At 37.6% G+C, this 23233-nt stretch overlaps 5 protein-coding genes across 5 annotated transcripts; 1 reads left to right on the plus strand and 4 right to left on the minus strand.

Annotated features, from left to right (window-relative positions):
* The first annotated feature begins 54 nt into the window (after positions 1–54).
* Positions 55–4274, plus strand: LOC110764742 (uncharacterized). The gene is made up of 16 exons (XM_021967761.2): positions 55–490; positions 570–653; positions 819–892; positions 1022–1055; positions 1177–1235; positions 1378–1492; positions 1595–1632; positions 1722–1819; positions 2006–2061; positions 2193–2385; positions 2596–2711; positions 3083–3139; positions 3289–3354; positions 3454–3528; positions 3746–3845; positions 3956–4274. Exons 1-15 carry the CDS (start codon positions 443–445, stop codon positions 3806–3808), a joined length of 1176 nt encoding a protein of 391 aa, XP_021823453.1. The 5' UTR covers positions 55–442; the 3' UTR covers positions 3809–3845; positions 3956–4274.
* A 1809-nt stretch (positions 4275–6083) lies between these two features.
* On the minus strand, positions 6084–13392 carry LOC110764708 (structural maintenance of chromosomes protein 2-1). Its single transcript, XM_021967720.2, has 21 exons — positions 12850–13392; positions 11935–12615; positions 11656–11799; positions 11241–11531; positions 10962–11147; positions 10718–10882; positions 10578–10637; positions 10293–10355; positions 9959–10050; positions 9592–9688; positions 9273–9389; positions 8944–9162; positions 8408–8548; positions 8169–8336; positions 7904–8088; positions 7655–7748; positions 7495–7583; positions 7139–7364; positions 6862–6936; positions 6445–6597; positions 6084–6278 (listed from the first exon to the last, which is right to left on the minus strand). Exons 1-20 carry the CDS (start codon positions 13165–13167, stop codon positions 6481–6483), a joined length of 3528 nt encoding a protein of 1175 aa, XP_021823412.1. The 5' UTR covers positions 13168–13392; the 3' UTR covers positions 6084–6278; positions 6445–6480.
* Positions 13393–13545: 153 nt separating this feature from the next.
* NOA1 (P-loop containing nucleoside triphosphate hydrolases superfamily protein) lies at positions 13546–17354 on the minus strand. The gene is made up of 13 exons (XM_021967722.2): positions 16910–17354; positions 16397–16582; positions 16216–16302; positions 16055–16134; positions 15770–15851; positions 15551–15571; positions 15211–15256; positions 14922–15040; positions 14739–14852; positions 14524–14631; positions 14349–14438; positions 14070–14179; positions 13546–13933 (listed from the first exon to the last, which is right to left on the minus strand). Exons 1-13 carry the CDS (start codon positions 17321–17323, stop codon positions 13684–13686), a joined length of 1707 nt encoding a protein of 568 aa, XP_021823414.1. The 5' UTR covers positions 17324–17354; the 3' UTR covers positions 13546–13683.
* Positions 17355–17723: 369 nt separating this feature from the next.
* On the minus strand, positions 17724–19114 carry TIP5;1 (tonoplast intrinsic protein 5;1). Its single transcript, XM_021967793.2, has 3 exons — positions 18850–19114; positions 18333–18583; positions 17724–18201 (listed from the first exon to the last, which is right to left on the minus strand). Exons 1-3 carry the CDS (start codon positions 18977–18979, stop codon positions 17815–17817), a joined length of 768 nt encoding a protein of 255 aa, XP_021823485.1. The 5' UTR covers positions 18980–19114; the 3' UTR covers positions 17724–17814.
* A 1367-nt stretch (positions 19115–20481) lies between these two features.
* Positions 20482–22735, minus strand: LOC110764734 (PLAC8 family protein). Its single transcript, XM_021967752.2, has 4 exons — positions 22474–22735; positions 21678–21792; positions 20999–21264; positions 20482–20899 (listed from the first exon to the last, which is right to left on the minus strand). The coding sequence occupies exons 1-4, from the start codon at positions 22579–22581 to the stop codon at positions 20666–20668; spliced, it is 723 nt and encodes a 240-aa protein (XP_021823444.1). The 5' UTR covers positions 22582–22735; the 3' UTR covers positions 20482–20665.
* Between the last annotated feature and the right edge of the window lie 498 nt (positions 22736–23233).

Consider the following 23233-nt stretch of genomic DNA (forward strand, 5'->3'; position numbering starts at 1 on the left):
ATTTTTCCTCACGAATATTATTAATGATCGTGGTTATATTTTTTTACCACATGTTGCCTCAATAGAGGCCAAGCTCCGAAACCATAGCAGGCCACTCCACTTGTCAGCTTGCAATGGAAGGTTTGTAAATAAATAAAAATAAAAATCTAAACTAAACTAAACTAAACTAAACTAAACTAAAAACATTTATGTCTACATGTTCCAATGCCCACGTTCCTGCCACAGCCCATTGCAAATTAATACAATACCAACAAAATTTTGTACGTACATTCAGAATGGTTGGTATGAGTTTGTCATTTCAGGAATAATATATTAACCAGGCTGCATGTTTTTCCTCCGTTGAAATGCTCATCATTATCTTTTACGTAAAAGAGGTGGCCGATGCAAAGAGATGCTGATGGTAGATGTACATGCACTTAGCATTGAGTGATTGCAGGGAAATATGGGTCGTAGAATCATCAACGCTTCCTCCAAATACGACTTTGTCAAGGTTCTTCATTTTCTTCGCATTTCTCCTCTGTTTGGTTCCTGAGAAAATCAGACTTGTAAATTTTTTGTTCTGTAAACAGGTGAAGGTGTGGTTGGGTGATGATGCCGAGCACTACTACGTTTTTTCCAGGTTTTTGCTCAGCCGAATGTTAACCGTCACTAAGGTCTCAATCCCACACAAACAAATTCAGCATTTTGATTCTTCTTGTATTAAGTGTCTGCCTCAATTCAATCTGTATTTCCTAATTACGTCTTCGTATAATTTTTATTTTTTTATTTTTACAATTATGTTTTTCTTTGTTTAATGAATTTGTGTGGTGATGGTTCAGATCCCAAATCAAGCAGCTGTCAAAATCGCGCTTGAGCTCAAGAAGCTGCTCGTAGACAACAGCCTTCTAGATGTGTATGCCGTCTCTTTTAGTCAAGCTACTTTTTTATTTTGGGATTTATTTTGTATATTGTTGTTTTTTGGGTTTCAGTTTTGTTTAGATTTTTATCAATGGTTTCACTTTGCATTTTTGTTGTGTTGCAGCTCGCAGTCTGATTTGGAAGCTAATATGTTTAAGGTAATGTCTTGCTTCTGTCTGTACGTAGTTGTTGTTCTTGTACCACAAAAGAGGTGCACTTAGCAAACTTTCAAGATGCTGAAGAATTTATTTATTTTGTTACACATCTCTATATTTGCAGCTTATGGAGCAAAGGGGTTATGGGGAAGAGTACGTAAATCGTTACAAGATGATGACTAGGTCAGTCCAAATTCCTTGTAGGTAGTACCTAGAAATTGAATAGAACGAAGAACATGGTAATCTTTTTTGCTGCATTTTATGGTAATACCCTACTTTCATTTGTCCTTTACTTTTCTGTTGGGGGTTCCCTAATTTCTTTCAGATTTCACCATCAAAGAGTGCCACTAATTATTCTTTTATGTGGAACTGCCTGCGTCGGAAAGTCCACCATAGCTACCCAAATTTCACAAAGGCTGAATTTGCCTAATGTCATGCAGGTCCTTTTTCTTCAATATCTTTCATGAAAATGCTATCTCCTTCCCTCCCTCCCCATGAAGTTTTATTTTATACAATTTGTGTTCTTTTAATGACTGTTGCAGACAGATGTAGTATATGAATTGCTGCGCACATCCACAGAGTATGTCTCTCAATTTTATTTATTTCCTCAATTTTACATTTGAATATATGCTAAAAACATTGGTTCTACTCTCTTTTTATCCAATTCAGTGCACCATTGGCGTCTACTCCTGTGTGGGCACGAGACTTCAGCTCCTCCGAAGAGTTGATTACTGAATTTTGTCGGGAATGCAGGATTGTTCGTAAAGGTAGTCTCCTTCCTTGTTAATACTTCTCTTCAGATGACAACTTTTGAAGATAACCATTAGAGAATCAGAATATAGTTTTGAGGCCCGTGAGAGCATGCCCAGCAGTTTCTCTCTCTGCAAGAACAAAGTTTTGTCTGAATTTTGCTGTTGATTTATAATCTCTGTCCTGTAACATGTGTTCCCCAGGATTGGCTGGTGATTTGAAGAAAGCACTCAAGGATGGAAAACCAATAATAATAGAGGTATTAGCAAGCATGTCATAGTTGAGTTATTTGGCTAAAAAATGTAGGAAGCATTGGCAAGCTCTCTGTGCACTCAGTTCTCACTGTCAACTAGGATGATTTCCAATATTGTCTTTTAATGATAATCACAGGGAATGCATTTGGATCCAAACATTTATTTAATGGATTATGAAAATAAACCATCAGCTCCTGTGGAAGAGAAAACTCTGGAGGCAAATGAGTGTGCCAGCACGGAAGAAGGGACAACAGCTAACAAGGTTAACAAAGTTTCAGACTACCTGGAAGCCATTGGCCTAGCAGGAAGTGTTTCTGAGATTAAAAACGGTTAGCAGCTAAGGATATTTCTCAGAAAGTTTATTTTATGTTTAACCAATTTTATCGAACACATGGCAGTTGTGCAACTACTTTTAAAGTGGTTCTAGTAAAAATCATGAAGGTCCATACAACCACAGACACATTCACATAATATTTGTTGAAGTGAAAGAGTTGAACCTTTAAGATATCACTTCGCTAACTAATTTTGTGGCAGTGCAGGTGCAAGTCCTAAAGGTCCAGAGGAGCTTAAACGTACTTCTGTTGAGAAAGAGAAGTCTGGACCTGGACCAATAATTATACCTCTAGTTCTGAAGATGGCTGAATTTGATCATAATGTGTGATCACGTCCTCTATCACTTATATAAATTTTTGTACAAATTCTATTTTTCCCTGTCCTTGTTTTGTATGTGTGAGTTCGTTGGCTTTGGTCTTGGTTGCTTTAGGTTCCTTTTTGGTCTGCATCGTAGGCTTCCAAATCATTAAGATACACTCGATAACATATAGTTTTCATAAAAACATGAATACAACTTCTCACACTTTTCCTCATGGCTCTTGGTAAAGCAATTCTCGAGTTTTCTGGTATTGCTGATGCAACTGCAAGATGATTGCTTTACTTTTATGGTTCTTATGTTCAGCCTTTCCCTCATTGTTTGTGTTGTCTTCTCAATTTTGCATCACTTTGTCTGACTACACTTCTTGTCTACAGACGTTACTAGAGGAGTGGTTCTCAACTTATACATTTAGTGATAAACTTCTAGGCCAGGTATTTACAATTGTATATTCTCTTTACTTGGATATAGGCTTATTTTTGCTGCTTCTTCTCATTTGAATAACATCCCAAGTGTTTGTTAATTGAGATAAGTTTTTAAAGTTAGAAACAATCCCCCTCAACCTTCTTGTTTCCTTTTCTAGGGCAGAGATAAGCTGATAAGCAACTTAAACACCATTCAGGACTATCTTTGCTCATTCAACTCCAAGGTTTGCATGTGCCTTCATGTAATTTCCGGTTCTTTTTAAACCCTGAATGGGCTCTTGGTTTATCCTTGGTTATTTATTCTGCCATTTTCATTCCAACAGGGCTCGACAGTTCTCAATCTATCAGCAACTACATTCAACCCAACACTGGATTGGCTGCATGGCTATCTTCTTGAGGTACTTTTGATGAACATTTGAAAATTCATGCATTCCTTCCAAACTTTCTGCTTCTTAAACCTGGAAAACTTGGATGTTTATATAGTCAAATTAATCAGTCCCAAGCCAACCCAAACTGTGACAGCTACATAACTCAGTTCAAGGTTCCCTTGATCCTACAACATGTTCTTAGTGGTTTTACTCCACTGGCTCATATTGTTATCTTATCTCTTTCCAGCATATCGAGCAAGGCATTTCGCCGCTGTCCAATGACAATGTCAGGCGGCTTGTGGAAAATTAGACTGCATTCCATTCAGATGTTAGCCAGCTCAAAGCAGGTATGAGTATGATATCTTTTTTTTTTCCCTTCGTTTTTTCTTATAACAAAGTATGTAACATAGGATAGCTGTGTATGTAATTAAGTTTCATTAATCCAATAATTACACAGAAGTGGAGAAAAGAGCCGATTTTGAAGGTTTCTCATTCAAAGCAGCAAATCGGTTTGGAGTTGGACAATCAAGATCAAAATGTATGCCAGAAAACAAAATGGAGAAGAACAAATCTTCAAAGGCAATTTCATATCCAGCATCTTGTAATGCAACCAAACACTTGCCCAAAATCCAGTTCTTCAATTATGCTTATGAGAAGACCAAATGGCAGGATTTGGATTTGGAGAAAATATGTAGCTACGAGTTTTTTATTTTTTCTCTTTCATGTTCTACCCTTATTCTGCTCTTTATTATGTTAATGGGAAGACCAAATGGCAGTCTCTTGTGAATGAAACCATGAGGGGAGAGTCTCTTGTAAATATAAGTATATTATATATATATATATATATATATATATATATAGTTAATAATGGCAGCAATGGTTGCTTTGCTTACTTGAGAGTCTGCTTCAGTCCTGAAACAGGGTCATGGTGATCACTTCCCCATAACTTTGATGTAACAAAAATGTCTTCTCTTTTGAATTTCCCATCGAGAATGGCCTCTGTCAAAGCGCTTCCTAGGGCTAGTTCAGAACCGTATATCTTTGCAGTGTCAAAATGCCTATAGCCCATCTGCATTACAAAAATCATGCACTTTTAGAATATGCTCTCATTCATTTTGTACTTTATAAAAAGTTTTAATTTTTTTATAAAAAAAGAAAAAAGAAAAAAAGAATTGTACGGAGTGTACCTTGAGGGCCATATGGACGGCTTGTTGTGTTGTTTTCCTGTCATTTTGGAAGGAATAAGTGCCCAACCCAATGACAGGCATTGTTATTCCACAATTCAAGCGAACCTGATTGCTCTTCATATCTCTCTCTCTCTCTCTCTCTCTCTCTGTGTTTAGCCACAATTCAATGCAATGCATATCAAAAATGGCACTCTGGTGCAGCTATATATATAGAGAGAAGAACGTACGTCACCAAAATGTCAACATTGTTAACTGTTTTCTTAAGACACTTCAACCCCATTAAATATTTAAAACAAAAAATAAAGATTTGAAACTTACTTGTTTCTAATAAGTGATGATATGAAGACATTGAAATAGAATTATTGATTTGAAACAAACAAATCAAGTCATGGGATTTTCCATGTCTCTAGGGATTTCATAAAATGACCCAAATACCCAATGGACAAGTATCTTAGAGCATCACTTTGGAACAAGATTTAGCTGTACATATAAAATATAATTAAGAAACAAATTATTTTTTGGAAATGTTTATATCAAAGTCAACTAGTCTCTGCCTCTGTGTCACCATCAAAGCAGCCGTTGCTTCTCAGAATTACAGGTGTTACCTCCTCCTACCTTCTCTCCCCTTCTCCCTCTCTCTCTCCCTCTCTCTCTCTAGAGCAAGAATTGAAGACAGGCAAAATGCTTGAGCGTGCAAAATAATTATCTTTTTTCAAAGGGTTTGTTGACTCCTAAACAATAAAAAAATGAATTTAAGTAATTGGGTATTTGACATGCAAATTTGTCAATGCGTTAAGTCAACGGCAATTGAAATTTTAAGTAATTTATTTATTTATATAAGCATTGTTCTTCCTTAGTCTTGCCCGCTCTCAGTTGACATTGCTCCAAAGTCAAATGGAGGCACATTTGGACGGCTTTATTCTATTTAGTTATCAGTTTGTTGTTTAATATTGTAGTTTATGCAGTCTAATCTTTAAGCAACGAATCTGAATATAATTTTCTTCGCTTTGACAATTTTTTCCTATTTCACTTTCTTCACCTTTCAACATCAACTCTTTTTTCAGAATTTACTACTCAAAGTAGCAGTACCAAGTTGATTTATTATACAATATATTTCAAATCCTTTTTTTCTGGGAAAATCAAAATCGGATGGAGCGAGGTGATTACAGTTATTTTCAATCCCTTCCTTCCCTTCCCAAGATATGCATTTTGTTATAATAACCTCAGATTCTGGAGACATTCACTACAAGACATGTTGCATATTTTTGGAGCACCGCACCGCAACAAGAAAGACGCGTGAGGATCCTAAAAATCCTGTCATGTGAAGCTCGGATTTTCTCATGTTCCTCTGTGATCTTGTAAAAGCCGCAACTCATTTTGTTTGTTTTTTTTACGAACATATAAATATAATCACAAATTAGTATTTTACAAATCTAAAAAGTAGGCAACAATTACATTTACACTTTTTACATACATGAAGGCTGGAAATTGTTTTTACATAATTAGCATTACAAAAGCAGAAAAACAAGATGTTTTCCCCTACACATTTTTCACATAAATATGCTTCAACAGAAAGGTCCATGTTGTAAACATCTGAAACAAAACAGAAAAGTTAGCAAGTTATAAGTCAAAGTTCATAGAAAATCCATAACACTACCAAAACGCAACCTTATTTTTTTTATAGGAGCTACCAAAGTGAAAATGAACATGAAAAAAAATACAGTAGAAAGAATATATGGTAATGAGGCTGGAGAGGTACCGAATTCACATGATTCTCCAAAAACAACCAAAATCACTACTTCTGCTTAGCTGCAACAGTCCTTTGAACAGTTGAAACTCCATCCACAAATTTGGTCCGGAAAAGAACATTAGCATTGTTGAACATGCCTTCTTTCAGTGAAACCACAATAAACTGCAAAATGTGATGAGAACAAAGAGAGAGATGAAGACAGCTTGATTATAATTTATAAGACATCATTCATTCTTACTTAAACCCCATGCATAAAGCACCATTCTTATTTAAGCCCCATGTAAGAACTATGTTTCCCATACAATGATTAAAGCCAAAGTTCGGACCCTTTAACAGTTCAAAATTCTTCAGAGGTTTCAATCAAAGTTTATCATGAAAAGAGAAAAGAAAAAAAAAAGCCTACGCAAATGAGAGAATCCACCAGACCTGGGAGTGTGGGAAATGAGTTTTGATCATTCTTCCAATATTCTGTGTGTGGCTTAGATCAAGAGCCGCATCAACCTGCAAATGAAGAGAATGTCATGCCGACAAAAATTACATCTAAACAAATAGAGAGCAACATATGCCCTTAGAAACTCTATTGCAAGTACTATAAGCAGCCTACTACATTACTCCAAACAAAAAAGGGTAGCTGGATTTAGCAATATGGAGTAGCTGGATATATCATAAAGTAAGCACATCATAAAGTAAAAGTTAAGCGGACCTCATCCAGTATATAAAGTGGAGCTGGTTTGAAGAGAAGCAATGCCAAGATGAGAGAAAGTGCAAGCAGCGATCGTTGACCCCCACTCAGTTCTGACAAGGACTGTTTCCAAACACCACCAAATGCAACACGAACCTCAAGTCCATCTAGGAAGCTGCACCCTTCAGGAGGTTCAAGCTTTCCCATTGTGCCAGGCAAAAGGGTAGAAAAGATAGATCCAAAGTCACTGAAGGAAGAAAAATTTGGAAGTTGTAATGGAAGAAAGAACCAAGAGCATCATAAAAATAGAGAACTAAGTAGATGATTATAAAGTCAACTAAATTTCAAAGCAGGTGATGACATAAAAGAAGACTTACTTGTTAACTTTTACCCAAGTAACTTTCAGTGTTTCCTTCTTTTTCTCATCCAGCTCTTCTATCACCTTCTTGATCTTAGACTTATCATTCTAGGAAAGGCAAACCTAGAGTAAGAAAAAGAAAGCTAAAATGGTATTTGGACAGATCAAGGGTAACCAACCTCAATGATGTTCTTCTTAGACATGAGATCGTTGTACTCATCTTCTGCTTTCTCGAACATTGCCATAACTTTCTTATTCACTCTTTTCTCAAGACTACAAAAGAAGGGGGAAATGTCATCTTTGCATCATGGAAGTTACTAATAGCATAACTTCAAAAGTTTAGATCATCTCAAAGTGAAAATACTTCAGTCTTAGAAGCAGACAATCAAAAACAAAAGAGATGAAAAAGAAAATTCCAAGTCACAAACCCAGACTGTTGTGCCTGCAGTTTCTCAAGTTCTTCCCTTGCATTACGAGGATCTCGCAAGCCAAAATCATAATCAGTCCCAGTTTTACCAAATAGTTGTTTCTCAGATGCAATCCAGGCATGCTTCTCCATCAATTTGTCTACTTTCGTAGAGCAATCTTTCTGTTCCATTTCCATTCGTTTTACCTAGAAAAGAAAATCAAAGACGAGGTTGGTTAGCATATAATGTTCTGGAGAACATATATAGAGGGAAATTAGAAAATTACCTCATTTTCCATTTTCTTCCGTTCAAGATTTGTCTCGCTAAGTTCATGTTGAAGTCTTTGCTGCTCCTTAAGAATGCCACTAATTTGGGAATCACAGTCCTTCATCTTCATCCGAATCGAATTAAGTTCAGATTGTGCCTGATCATGCATATTTCTTGTGGAAGCTACCTGCAAAAGAGATGCATGCACCATGAAAAGTGTACACATGAGAACTAGTCAAATCAAATATCAGTCTTTACCTTTTCTCTCTGCTCTTCTACTTCTGAAGTTAGGTTGTCAATTTGCGTTCTCAAAGAAGCTAACTGAGTCTCCAAAGATGCAAGTTCCTTTATAATATCTTCCTTTTCCAAAATAAGCTTCTCTTTTTCATTTTCATGCCCCTAGCAGTGAGTAAAACCATGCCACACAAAAGTTAAAGAGCTACTGCAGAATCAAGGCAGATATTTTTACAAACTCGGCAACTAAAATAACCTGAGCAGTTGTCTATAAAAATTAGCTACAAGATCACTTCTGAATAACATGAACATCCTACAGAACTCCCAGGCTTACATGATATTCCCCCAGTTTTTATGTGGTTTCAAGTTTTAACATTGACAGACCCTGCCTCTCAAGTTTATATAATGGAAAGAGAATGAAATAGAATGGTTATATTACGAAGTAAACTAAAAATAAACTACAATGAATTAGCTTGAAACCTCAAGGGAGGAGTACTATATTTAGAAAACCTCATGTGTGGACAATCCTTATATTACAACTCGGCAATATCAAAATATACCTTGAGATTCTTTGAAGCTGATTGCATTTGAGCTTTTGTTTCTTTAATCTTCTTTTCAAAATCTTTGAGCCTTCCCTCCCGGCTATTATCATTATCTTTGATTGATTTCTCAAGCACTAACACTTTATTCACACAATCTTCATAAAGAAGCTGCTTTTCTTTAGCTGCAGATTGCGCTTCTTCAAGCTCCTGCTCAATCCTTTTTACTAATTCACCAAGCTAGGTAGCACCAAAAAATAATTATACATCAAATGATTGCATGAACCAGTAAAGGAAATTGAAGAATAAATGTGTGCTCTGTATGCCCAGAAAAAGAGAGAACTGGAAACCTTATGATGCTCATTTTGCTCAGCCCTGCCCTGAAATAATGAAAGGTCATACGATTTAAGTTCTAACTGTGCTTTAAGGTCCATGAACTTCTTCTGAAGAGGCAGAAGCTCTGTAATCTGCAATTTAAGAATCGACAAAAATATAAATGAAATATGTAAGAAGATCAACTCATGTACAAATGCTTCCAATTCCCAAGGAAATGCAGAAACAGCCACAAAAACACAGTATTAATGTATTGAGTTGCAATTAAGAAGGGCCTGACTATCACAAAAGTTCATCTATTCTTATGCAGAGAAAAAAAAAATCCTCATGGTCAACCTTAGCTTCGATTTCAGTCAATCTTTTCTGATGCACAAAAAGTTTTTGTTCAGTCTCAGCCAGCTCGTGCAGTTGCCTTAACAGATCACCCCCACCCCTGTGACAGTAAATTGTTGCTTTAGAAGGCTGACTAACTAGATACAGACATAATCACTTGAAAGCATCTTTTAGTTTTTCTAAAAGAAATGTTAGCTTTTAGTTACTCAGGGGAGCATTAAAAATGATTAATAAGACAATGATAAGTTTGAAGCATTAGTCAGGAAAATGTTAACAATAGCAATGTTTTGAGAGAAAGAGGAATAAAGCATCAGATATATCCATGTTTAGACCAATTTGAACTAAGGAGGAAAAACCAACACTGACTTACTTGCGGCTTCCACCAGTCAAAAGGCCACTAGGCTGAAAGATATCACCTTCAAGAGTGACACTTGGGGTGCGAATTTCCCTGTTAAAAGCAACCTAGAAAACATTCAAGAAGATGCAGAATGTGTCATGCACCCTACTAAAAATAGATTTGAATGGTTTAGAAGTACATATTATAGAATCAAGCTACAGAAAATCAAACTTCTGCATGCCAAAAGATTCAGCATAAACAGGTAAAACTTCAGAATAAGCCATCTCCTAAGCAAGCACAAAAGCTACAACTTGAATTGCACTGTTCTAGAAATGTTACATGAACAAATTAGCAAAGTTGGTCCTACCTCCTTTGCAGCATCAATAGTTTTGCAAACAAAGGTCGAACCAAAAACGAATTCCATAGCAGTCTGCAATAAACATTGAATTTAGTTAAAAAGCGCAATATAAATTCCAAAAGTCTGTTGATAGTGTCTGCACAATATCCCAAAAGACAAAGCCTACAACAAATTCCAAGCACCCACAATTGTCCAAGTACAGAGAAACCGGATGAAAGAACTCTACACTCCCTAATATATGTATTAAAAAATAAAATCAGGTTTAAGTTTTATATGGGCCTGCTCGATGCATACTCTTAAGTCCTCATCATAACCAACCAAAGAAAGTGCCAATTCTGCATTCTCCTTGCCAACCTGAAATTGAAATCAAGGTTTTCAGCAAATGCACTACACAGCACGGAAAAGAGGGTGGGTGTATTGATAGAGAAACTAACCAATTTAACCGCAGCATGTTGAACCCTAGGATGAACAGTATAAGGTTGTATTTTGTTCAAAGGTATAATTGTTACTCTTCTTCGAAGGTTTCCATTCTGAAGAAGTTGTTTTCCTGTACTCTCTGTGTCTACAACGACATTAAACAGCTTTCCACCAGCAGTAACCTGCAAATTGTATTAATGTAAGAGTTGATACATAACCTAATCCATGAAATGAAATTATGTGTAATAATTCAACCCTGACCTCTAAGGCAGTCATCGTGGAGCTATCCTTCACTTTGATAAGTCTTGCAACTACACCCTTGACCTTGGACCTATCAAAATTCTTCTCAGGATCCCGATATGTGAAGTCAACATTTGCTAATTGACCAGAAAGATTTCGCATTTCATCCTTCAACTTCTGCACCTGCTCCAACTCATATGCACGATCCTGAAGAAATATACATTTACAGAAATAAGAGCCAAATTGAGATGACAAACTATTTAGGTGCAGAGCGAATGATCAAACAGAAAGCATGTTAACCTTTTGTAATGCTTCCATCTGGCCCTCCTTATATGGAAGAGACTCCTGTGCCATTTTAACATTTGCCAGATCTTCTTTTCTAGCAGTAAGCTCCCTCTCTACGGCAACAGCTTCTTCACGCTTTGACATTAGCTGATTATTTTTCTCTTTCAACTCCCTTTGACAGTGGCTTATTTTTGTTTTCAGCTGTTTCAACTCTGTTTCAGCACTCCCAACAGCTATTTTGGCATCACCCAATTGATCTTCAAGGCATTTCTCATCATTTCCACTACTCTTTCCAGCTAGTATGCCCTAAACATAGATTTCTTGAATTAATCACCCTAATCACAGTGACAAATACTTTGGTTTGCAGACAACTGTATTCATTAACATTGGCAATATTAAGTAGAAAACCAACATAGAATACAAATCTTACCTGGTACTCCTTTTCATACTCATTCAGACTCTGAGAAAGTTCCCCTGCTCTCTTTTTCAAATCAGCCGCACCTTCATCAGCTTTTTTTATAGCAAAGTCCGTCTCTTTTGCAGACTGCTTCATGTCTTCAATATTGCTGACAATCTGCCAACATCAAGATGCAAATACTATAATTATTCAATTGTTAAGCCAAGGAATACATGAATAACTATATAGCAAACTTGAAAGAGCTCAATAGAATAAGAAGAATGCAGTGAATCATAGAATATAACCAGTTACCTTTTCAGCATTTTCCTTTTCAGTCCCCAGAGTGTCCTCTTTATTATTCAGTACAGACACTTCCCTCACAAGATTTTGAGAAAGCGCATCTACTTTGTCAGACAAAGTTTTTACTTCTCCACCCATTCTAGCCTCCTTTTCAGCTGTTAACTTAGACACTTGTGCTTCCATTTCTTGTATTTCTGCCTGCGTCTTTCTCGTATCATCGTCAACCTCAGAAATTCTGGCCTTCACCTGCTCCACCTCACACACTGCACTGTCTCTAATCCTCTCTGCTTGAACATATTCATATGCAATGCAAAACCTTTTAAGCCGATCCAAGTCAGCATTTCCATTAGCCCATTGCATGTACTGTGTCCTTTCTCTCCTCAACTTGTCCAAGGCAGGCAGTATCTCCTGGTCAAGAAGCTTATTGATCTCATCGACTTTGCTCTGTTTCTTTTCAAGTGTCTTCAAAGCCGCCTCTTTCTTGGTCTCATACATTCTTGTCCCAGCAGCTTCTTCAAGCATGGACAGGATCTCGGGGGGTTTCATATTTAAAACCTTGGTAATGCGGCCTTGCATTATAAGAAAATGCGGGTTGTTAACATTGAGCTGCACCGAATGAAAAAGGTTCTGGACCTGACTAGGCTGCGCAAGTTTGCCATTGATCAAGTACTTGTTCCTTCCACCAACCACAATCTATAAAGCAAACCAATAGTTTCTTATCACATACTTAGCAATTAACTCCATTTTGAACCCAAAAAATAAAAATTTGGATACAATTCGATAAATACAAAGGCCATTATAACCACTCGAGCAAATTATCACTAAATCCAACACTAATGACAGTCAAGGAAAGAAATTTTTACGCAAGAAAACCCAAAATTGAACGCCAAAAAGAGACCCAATTACCGAAACCGGCAAATGACTTACCTGACGGGTGACTGTGATTTCGGGATGGGCCTCGTAGCCAAGGGGACTGCGGGAGCGGTCGGAATTGTCGAAGACAATGGAGACGGTGGCCTTTGTAATGCCGGCCTGGCCTTGCTTGTAGACGAGCTCTTGGAGATTGGCAGCCCGGACTTGCTGCAAATTGGTGATGCCCAAGACGAAGCAGATGGAGTCGAGGATGTTGGATTTGCCCGACCCGTTGAGACCTGTTATGGCGTTGAAAAACGGGTCGAACCCGGGCACCACCGTCCTCGTCGCGTAAGACTTGAACCCCTCCAAGCATATCTCCTTGATGTACATTGCTGAGCTTTTCCAATTTCAAAGGAGAGTGTACGTACAGTGAGAGAGATTGAAAACCCTAGACGAGGAGCGTCTGCTTCTCTTCCTTTCCTTTCCTCTCCTCTGTAACACTCTGAACTCAAAAGTTTCGAATTTCAACACGCGGCACGTGCAAGGCGGGAAAACTACTTGGCTTCGATTCAAGAGAACTCAAAAGGAAAGTTGGGCCTTTATTTTAGCACTTGGGCTACACCCAAACGGCGTCGTCCCTGAAATTGGTAACTACATAACATGATCAAAAGCCCAACTGAGAAGTAAATTTAGATATTGGGCTACACTAATTGATCGATTTTGTGATTATTTTTTTTGGTCGAAATGTTTTTGTGTTCTATATTATTACAGAACCAATCCTCGCATTTGTTGTCATTTACATTTTCACATTCTATATATGAAAATTTACCTTTGTTCAATTTTACAACAAAAATTGATTGCATATATCTACATGTCAATTGTCATAGACATGAAAAATTACAAGCATCAAAAATGCCATTTTGGTCTTACTTCCTCTTCCTTCTCAGTCAACTCCCTATACTGATACCATTCTGCTCCAGACTTACCCACTGGCAATGGGGGCCTAACAAATATTTCAACTGGCTTCGGGACATGCACGGCTAAATGCAGTTCTCCTGCAGTTGCTTCCGTTCTGGAATCGGAACTTGTCGATGATTTGCAAAGGGGTTCAACAGTGATCCATCCTAAACCTGATATGGCCACATCACAAGCCGGCCTGCATGAACAGAGAAGAGAAGAAACTTTTCATATTGGCTGACCAAAATAATTATGCGTGAATTCGGCATTTACATGGGATCAAAATCAAATAACAAATGTTGAAAGAGGTAAAGTTAAGAGCATGAACAATGCACCTCTCCACATCTTCAATTTTAATTTGCAACTGACGCTCAGTTTCAAGTCCTCTCCATTCATCTGCTCTTTGTTTTCCAGTTGGAGGTGTTAACAGAACTCCAAGTTCTTTCTGCAACATGTCAAAAAAATCCCACAGCGTTCATATTGAATGTAACATATATGTAAGAGAAATATGCATACACGGCCCAAGAAGGTAGCTTTCAAAATATTTCGAATACCTGCTTTACTTATAAAAAGATTACAAAATATGATTAATCTCAAGTGAGACCATGGTTTACCTGGTAAAACTCATCTGCCTTGTCAGAAGGTACCATATGAATCTGAAGACTCTTTGGCCCGTAAAATGTCAATCGTGTTTCAGGGAGAACCTGAAATTATCGACAGTTTGATCAGTCAGGAAAGACCATCCATAATGAGCCTGATAAAGTCAATATATGTGAAACTACCCAAAACCTTCAAGACATCTACTCTGACAAGACCTCCCCAGAATATTGAATAGCCATTCAAACCATTGGAATTGTCATTCCCTGCTGTTCCATTTCCAGAGGACACCTGAGAATTCTGGTTAAGAATAACCAAAAGTCACTAACTAGAAGATAACAACAGATAAACTACTAAAAGGATAAAAATACAGGGTAAGAATGACCCCCTAAGCTGACTAAACATACAGGAAAAGATTGACCCCTTAGCCGACTTTGAGGAGCAAGGGCAGGTAGATCTTCTGAATGAACCACTGCTGCTTGCCTATGGTGGAGATGAACTCCAGGTGTGTCATATAATTTCTGCATGAAATAGAAGGTTACTATGCTAGATTTGAAAAGTTCTTGATAAATAAAGATACTGTGGCATACCCCTCCTCCTAGGAAAGCATTAATTTGAATTGGACCTAAGGTAGTTCCCGGAACTGCAGATTGTATTGGTTTGTACTTTTGCGCTGATGCAGCAACTGGATCGTTTTCTGCCATCATTTCTGGTATCACAAAAATAATAAAAAGTCAAGTAAAAGGAAGAACAGCTCATTTAGTAAATGAAACACTGGTCAATTATCTTTCTGAAATAGAACTGTATCTAACTTTAATCTTGAATAAGCTACATGCCTACCAAAGGCAACAAAACACAGAATGAATATCATTAACTTACTCAGCAAAGCACTGATGAATGCTGATTTCCCAACATTTGCTGAGCCCTATAGAAAAAAGTGTAATGTGAACTATCAAATATGAAAAGATAAATATACATACATATATTTCTCAAATAATGAAAATATTATTTTTGATAAATTAGAGCAGAGTAAAAGACTTGTAGTAATTAAAACCAAAGGATAATCAATTGATAAGGAAAAAGAACGACAACTGTTTTCCCTCTTGTTGCATGTATTATGTACACAACTGTTCAGGTTTCAAAATGTTTTAGAATCACTTGACAACAGCACATACTGAGTACTAAATGCATTAAGTAAACTTCCAGTTAAGAGACTAACCAGAACATAAACGTCCCGCCCCTGCACCAAAAAACAGCCAATGAATTCAGGTTGAAATAAATTTAAATGATACACATTTATATTTTGTTCCATAGAATAGCAAGTAAAAAATAGGTCATCCTATTTACTCAGCTAGCTTTAATTTTTGATATCAATTAGTCCGATTAATGAACTTCACACATGCACATGCGCACAAGCACAAAAAGAGAAGTAAAGAACCTTCTTCTCCTTTTGGATCTCTGATGCAACTCCAGTTACTCCAACCAAAGACTTCGAACTTGTCAGATGAACACTTATAACACTGCAAATAATAGAGTCTTAGAAGTATAATTCAAGCTTCAATTTTAGTAACCATCGTTTCTAATAACTCAAACTACAGAGCCCTAATCCCAACTACATGGGACCAGTTTGCATGAATTCCTTTCTCATCAAGAATTCCAGGAAACTCTTTAGATTGATAATATTATCCATAAATAAAAGCATAGCCAAGGAAACCAATCTTACTTAAGCTTCTTCTTTGCAGTGGCCTCTACAACCCAATCACCAATACAATTAAAATCAGTCCCTTTGGGAAGTAAATCAACCTGATATTAGAAAGTATAATCAATAGAAAAGTCGCTTACATCAATATCACATTAAATAAGCACCAACAGGCAGTTTAATACCTTAGTAATCACTAATATTATAGGATTTGCACCAGCCAAATCACGCACACGAGCCAAAAAGCTACCATTGAAGTCCACAATATCAACCTATACGCGAGTAACCGATTAAGACATAGAATTTAACATTCCTCAAGGCAACTCACTTACTTCGTAGCAACGCAAATGTTAGAAAGTACTTTACCAATTTAACTATCAATGCTCTCTCATGGCGCAGGTGTGCCAGCTTCTCCCGAAGCTGTTCAGCCATAATGAACTGTTTCCCGCCAGAATAGCCCCCATTCCCACCAACAGCAGTTATCATGTGCCCATGTGACAGAAGCTTGCACCTTCCGCATATAACGGTTTTAAGCTGGTGGTGCTTCTTCTTCTGCGCATTTACATTTGGTAAGCAAAAGCAAAATATGAGCATCTGGAACTCAAGTAAACATCAGTAAAAGCATTTTGGACTAGGAAGTGCTTTTCTTGCTTTGAAATGCAATAACTAAAATTTAACTTAAATACCAACAGCAAAATTACAACCCAATTCAGTAAAAGCACTTTGGACCTGGAAGTGCTTTTCTTTCTTTGAAATGCAAGAACTAAACCTTAACTTAAAACACCGACAGCAAAATTACAACCCAATTCAGTAGCTAAAAAAATTAAAATCCCATCGTCAAAACAAATGAAATTAAAGTCCTACATGAATAATTTATACCAATGCGTAGGTCTCGGGGTCCGAATAACCCGGAGCATCAGGCTCTGAAGTCTGTAACGGAGCTCCACATCCATAACAACAAGCGACGTTCGTAGAAACCTTCACGGGCTTCTCTTTCTTCTTCTTCTTTTTCTCTTTGAGCAAGACCTTTGCAGTCTCAAAGGAACGGTGTCGTTCGAGGAACCGGTCGCCTGGGGTCGGTGCGGCCGCTCCGATGCCGTCGGGTTCGGGTGGGGGATCCAATGATTGGGTCTCTGAAACGGTTGCTTTCTGATGGGTCTTTTGTGGCTGTGAAAATCTGCAGAGTATGAGAGTGGATTTCGAGTGAAGATTGAGAAGCTTGGTGTTTGGGATTGTGAGGTGGTAGGGGAGAGTGAAAGGTGAGAGGAAAGATGAGAGGGTTTTAGGCGCCATTGCTGTTAATGGATTTGGACTTGTTTTGATAATATTTGTGTTTTTTGTACGTTTAGATTGCACATGAGAGCAATCGTCGCCGTTCATTTTCTAATTTCCGTTATTAGTCTTTAAATTATATATATGTAACAAAAATCAAATGAATTAATCGAAAAAAAGACAAGTTTCTTGTGAGATTAATCAAACAGGACTTTATTAGAATGATCTATTTTAATAAGATGTATCTTATTTTGGACCGATTAATCGAATCTTTATTATGTTAATTCTAATATTTGTAATGAACTTGTAATTTAAGTAGTTAAATAATATGTTCTAGATCACGTGTTCGTCGTATAAAAAATAAAAATTAAGATTTCGGAAAAAACTAATAAATTTTTTAGCCGTACATAACAACAAACTACAAATGTTACAGAAGAAACAAGAATTAATGACTAATGCTAATAACATAAGAAGCACATTATCATAATAGAATCTGCCCTAATGGTTTAATTTCAGAAGACCCCAACTCCCACTGTAACTCCTGTAAGAGAATCTGGAACTTGGGTAGGGAACACCACATTGTCATATAGAAGTCCAGCAACTGCAGCACCAATCAAAGGTCCTACCCAGTACACAGCTTGGTTCTTGAAGCTACCGGCAACGACTGCAGACCCAAATGCACAAGCCGGGTTCATGGATCCACCAGAAAATGGCCCAGTTGCCAGGACATTGGCTCCTGCCATCAACCCAATTGCCAGGGGCCCAATGCCTCCAACCGCACCATTTCTAGGATCACCAGCAGCATAAACTGTGTACACCAACCCAAATGTAAGCACGCCTTCCAAAACTGATGCCCCAAAACCTGTCATTTCTTCTGTAATTGCATATGCTGGAACATGCTGCATAATCCCCACAAAAAAACCCCAAAAAAGAAAATTGTTTAGTTAAAACTTGTTAAGATCCTGCATTTATAAAAACCCAATAGACTAAAACATACTAGAATTGTAGCTATGTGAAAGAAAAAAAGTACCTGCCCAACAACAGTCACTTTCAATAGAAGGCAAGCCATGACAGAGGCCACCATCTGAGAAATCCAATAGCAGATGGCATTGGGGACACTAATGTGTCCCCCCACGGCCTTGCCAAAGGTGACAGCCGGGTTCACATGGCCACCGGAGGCGTTCGCTGCGATGTACACGGCCGAGGCCAATGCAAAGGCATTGGCTATGGCAACCACCACCAGACTAGCTGGGTCTGATGCAGCATCTGGCATCAACTTTCCTGGCAGTGCCATACAACAAAAGCAAACATATTAATGGCTACAAATTAAAGTAACAACAACAATAGCAACATTTCCCATCAAACTGTTAAAAATTAAGGGACTGGTACGTCCAAATTTCATGCTTCCATTAATGCTTCTAGTGTAACAGACCAAACAATATGATATATGCCTCAAGTTACAAGTTAGAACACAATAAATTGAAAATCCTCCGTTAAAAACTGACAGAACAAAACTCTTTAGAAAGAGAGAAAAGAGAATGACTCACTGGAGGACATCATAGCGCCGACAACAGCAAACACAAAGAAGAAGGTTGAGATAAACTCTGCAAGATAAGATCGAAGAGCATTGGGAGTAATTGCTTGCTGAAATCGAGCGGTTAGTGCAATCCTAGCCATTTTGCCAGAAAATCAGTCAAATCAAATGTTAGAGAGAAACAATGGATTTCACTTTCAGGGTTGGTTTGAGTAAACGAAACTAAAAACAGAAATGAATGAAAGCAAGCAGTTAATGCAAATTTGCTCTGTGTAGGAGGAGTTATTTATATATTCAACCAATAAATGCAACGTTTTGGTGAAGGGTTGTGTTGTGAAGGTTATACAATTCAAAAAGAAAAATGGAAAAAAAGGGTTAACCGCCAAGCCACGTAGGTCATGTCTATGTGTGTGATTGGGAGGACATGGGTGAATTGCGGTTTATATCGTTGTACACTTTCGTAATGGTCATTATCTGTTTTCTTTTCTTCTTTATTTTTTTGGTGGAAATTATCTTCTTAATTTGTTTATCTATACTGAGCTATTTACTTAATTTTGTTGGTTTGTTTTGCACAATTTATATACTAGCCCTTCCGCTCGCGCTTCCATTTTAATAACGTGCGTTGCGTGACTTAAAATACTTTTTTTTTATTTTTTTATTTTGTTATTTTTGCAATTGCTAATAACCAAAATTTTAAAAGACATGAAAACATGAGTCTTATTGCACTTAAACTCGATCAACAACATTTACAAAGACAAAAAGAATCAAAATGAAGGCTCTCAAGGTCTTAAAATTGAAAGCAGCACATAATCTTGAAGAACTCCAAACACTCAGCAAACGAGGCCTGCCTCTTAGGTCTCTTTCTGCTACACCTCAATTCCATTTCCCTCCTTGTGTACTGCTCTAACACATCTTCTCTATAAATAAAGTCCTCCATGTCGTATTTCCCGAAAAGGAAATCTCCCATCCCATTATTCAGTGGCACTGCTGCATCACTAGAAGAAGCAGGCACCACCACCAAAGACAGAGAAGAAAGATGAGAAGGTGGTGGGTTTTCCATTATGGCTTGCTCTGTGCACCCATCTCAGAAAGAAACTTGCCTAGCCATAGAAGAAACAGATTGATTTGAAATGGTATAAATAGATTGATTTGCTTGTATGTAAGGTAATTTGTATTTTAATTACCATAGGAGTCTGAAATTGCAAGCTAGAGGAGAGATCAATAAAACGCGGCAAAACCCATTAATTAGTATTAATTTGTGATTATCCACTTTATGATGACATGGCGGGTTGTTTTTAGCAGAGATACGATACCATAATTACCATTAGGAAACAAGTGGGAAACTTCCCCTTAAATTATACCAAAGTTAAAAACATACAAGAAGATGAATTAGAAAAGAACCCAAGAAGCAGAGCCCTCTTTCAACTTTCTCAGTGGATTGATTCATTTGTGGTTCAGCTATTGGGCTGGGTAGTACATGTCATCAAATTCTTGGACATTTTTTAAAAAATGAAAGAAAAAAAAAAAAAGGCCTCCCCGTGGGCTTCTTGTAGCTAGTGCATCATCTTCTGGAAATCAAAAACTTCGAAAAGGTTAAAAAGAGAAGGCAAAAATATTTCATCAGCTGTATACTGAAGCAATAAGCTGTAAAACTGGAAAGTGAGAGCTTTTTAAAATTGCATGTCTCCAGTACTCGCTGCAATGAAACCGGGAGATCAAACTCTATATAGACTGAGGTTTATATAGTTTAATGACTTCTCGTGTATGTGATTCAACCATTTTACAACAATGACGAGCTCACACACATAAAGCCCCTGGGTGCTTAAATTTTACAATGCCTGCATTTCCATATTGGTATGCCCGTTGTTGTCAGCAGAGGACGGTGCAGCAGAGTCCTGGTTGTTGTCATCAGCAGGCTTCATTTGTTGAACAGGGGGAGGGTTGACGACGGTCATTGGCATCACAGCATTGTCCGATAGGCGGCCCTTCCTCTCCCTGTGCTCCTGGCACAAGGCACACCAGTGCAAGCAGCAGTGGGTCAAGCACGGGTCACACGGCGAGTTCTGCAGTCAACAAGACAGCTTAGCATTGAGCATCATTCGGTTAAGAAAAATATCTTCCACTGGACATCAATTAGAGAAATGGAGAAGAAATAAGATTACCTGCAGATGATATTTTTTCTGTAAGGATTGGCGAACAAGTCCTGTGTACACCCCACACATCCACCAAGAAAATAACAGACCCTCACAAATAAGAAACGAAGTCTTTGGGTCAACACCATAGAAGATTGCAGTTGCTGCTGCCAGAGCCATGCCACCTTCAATAAAAATGGCATGACAAATGCATGGTCTCGTCCAAGGGATATCATCTCTTAAGCTTTCAACATTATGCCCAAACAGAACACACGGACAAAAGAGCCCTGACAAGCCTGAAGATGTGAAGAAACACAATGTTATCAGTAGACTGTTTTCATGTTGCAGTAAAACCAATTATTGGAACCAGTCTTAATACACAGTAGTAAGAGCAAGGAGGTTTGTGCTTATCCATCACAAGGACATGGTCAATTAGTTGAATGGGCATAAACATCCAAATTGATAAAATGTAATAAGAGAATGTGGAACAGTGCATTGCTAGAGTTATAGAGTAACATATTTCAAAGTTTTAACAAACAAGTGAAAAACCCTATTGTGAGGGCTTGCTTATGTTTCTAAGCCAAGCTTGAGAGACACCAAATCCCCCCTTAAAAGAAGGTATCTAATTAAAGAAAAATCAAAGATAAGCATAAGCTTCATACCATATCACAGTACAAGAGATGAAAAGCTAGTTCCCATATCAACTTACAACTTTCTCTATCCTCAGCACAGCCAAAAATTCCAGTTGTCCAAGGTTCATCTGCAGGGGGCTGATAGCTTTCAGGTAAAGGTTGTCCGCATTCGTTACACCTGTGAACATTCAACTGGCCCATAATACACCGGATTAGTTGGTGTTTACATCCTTATCCAAGACTAACCTCCAATGTAGGGAAAGTCACATGTAAAATTTAGAAACTCATTAGCATCTACCCCATAAATCCGCAATATAAATGTAATTTGTAACCATATTCAAGTTGTAGCCAGAAACATATAGTCGCCTTTTTTTTTGGGAAATCACACGCATCCTCGATCTATATAGGCAATCAGGTTAAAGAATGCAGTGTGATAAACTTATAAGTTAAAAGAATTTCAGATCCGGCCAATTATTTAACGTACAAAAGATTTACAATGATACAAGGTTTTTAACTATGATTTGAAAAATCTGATTTGCAAAGTTCCCCACAAAACTTAGAAAGTAAATTAGAAACATATGAGGTCACTGAAAAAATACGAAAATCCCAAAAATTATATACTATAAGAAACAAAACAAATCAGCTAATTTTTTCTTTAAATTTATAAGGCTTTCTTCTATCACCCAAGGACCTTCTAATCAGAAGTACAAATGAAAAACCAAACCAATTTTCCACTACACTCTGACAACAAAAATCGATATCCTAAGTTTTAACGAAAATGCAATTCATATCAGTAACAGAGATTTCAGAGCAAACCTATATATATAATTAGCAAAAAATATGAAAAATCAGACAAGAGAAAGCGCGAGAAACCTGAGGAACTTCGATGGGCTGATTGAGCTCCCCAGGCTTAATGTCATCCACAGGCGCTTGATCTTTCGTCAGCTTCACATAACGCGAGTGCCCAGTTCCATCCGCCATCTGATCTGATCTCTGGCACCGCTCTCTCTCTGTTTGGTTGCTGAGAAAATGCAAGGAAAGTGTGCTCGAAATCAGGGAAAATTCGCTATATAAACTCTCTCTAGTTTATCATATTACGCGAGTCAACTTTGTCTTTGAGTCTGCCTTGACGCTTAAAGAACTCATTTTTGAGTCTTTCTTACATTAGTCATTTCCGCTTTGGACGGTTAATTTACACGTGGATCACCGCCATGTATACCAACGCCCTTCCGCGTCGTTTAGATAGTACGACTTGTCGTTTTCTACCGACAACCTTGCTTACATGCGACATGTCGTTTGTGCAGCCATCATATTCATATAGCTTGAGAATAATGTGCTCCATCGTTACTAGAGCAATCCCAAACATTTCCTTACTATCTCAACGTAAAATCAAATTTGAGCAATGCAAAGCATCATTTCATAAGTTTCTTCATTAAATTATAATTTAAATGAAGAGTTAGTTTAGTGATGATCTTAGATAGAAGGTAAAGGACATAAAATGTCGATTTGGTTCAAAGTTTAGAAGCTCGGATCTAATTTATAGAGAAGTAAATTCAAACTTAGTTGCAATTGGACGAACTTATTAATCTGACCAACGGTAACCCTGTTCTACACATTTTCTTTCTCCTCTTAT

This window comes from Prunus avium, chromosome 2, assembly GCF_965620075.1.
Source record: "Prunus avium chromosome 2, drPruAviu1.hap1.1, whole genome shotgun sequence".
Classification (NCBI taxonomy): Eukaryota; Viridiplantae; Streptophyta; class Magnoliopsida; order Rosales; family Rosaceae; genus Prunus; species Prunus avium.

Coding starts and splice junctions, on each gene's coding strand:
- LOC110764734 (XM_021967752.2), bottom strand. CDS start 22,581: ATGGCGGATGGAACTGGGCACTCGCGTTATGTGAAGCTGACGAAAGAT. Junction 21,793..22,473: donor AGCCCATCGAAGTTCCTCAG/GTTTCTCGCGCT, acceptor ATTATGGGCCAG/TTGAATGTTCACAGGTGTAA. Junction 21,265..21,677: donor TGCTGAGGATAGAGAAAGTT/GTAAGTTGATAT, acceptor TCACATCTTCAG/GCTTGTCAGGGCTCTTTTGT.
- NOA1 (XM_021967722.2), bottom strand. CDS start 17,323: ATGGCGCCTAAAACCCTCTCATCTTTCCTCTCACCTTTCACTCTCCCC. Junction 16,303..16,396: donor GAGCATTGATAGTTAAATTG/GTAAAGTACTTT, acceptor ACTCGCGTATAG/GTTGATATTGTGGACTTCAA. Junction 14,853..14,921: donor ATGCTTTCCTAGGAGGAGGG/GTATGCCACAGT, acceptor TATTTCATGCAG/AAATTATATGACACACCTGG.
- LOC110764708 (XM_021967720.2), bottom strand. CDS start 13,167: ATGTACATCAAGGAGATATGCTTGGAGGGGTTCAAGTCTTACGCGACG. Junction 11,148..11,240: donor AGATGGAAGCATTACAAAAG/GTTAACATGCTT, acceptor ATATTTCTTCAG/GATCGTGCATATGAGTTGGA. Junction 10,051..10,292: donor CTATTGATGCTGCAAAGGAG/GTAGGACCAACT, acceptor AATGTTTTCTAG/GTTGCTTTTAACAGGGAAAT.
- LOC110764742 (XM_021967761.2), top strand. CDS start 443: ATGGGTCGTAGAATCATCAACGCTTCCTCCAAATACGACTTTGTCAAG. Junction 1,493..1,594: donor ATTTGCCTAATGTCATGCAG/GTCCTTTTTCTT, acceptor TGACTGTTGCAG/ACAGATGTAGTATATGAATT. Junction 1,633..1,721: donor TTGCTGCGCACATCCACAGA/GTATGTCTCTCA, acceptor TATCCAATTCAG/TGCACCATTGGCGTCTACTC.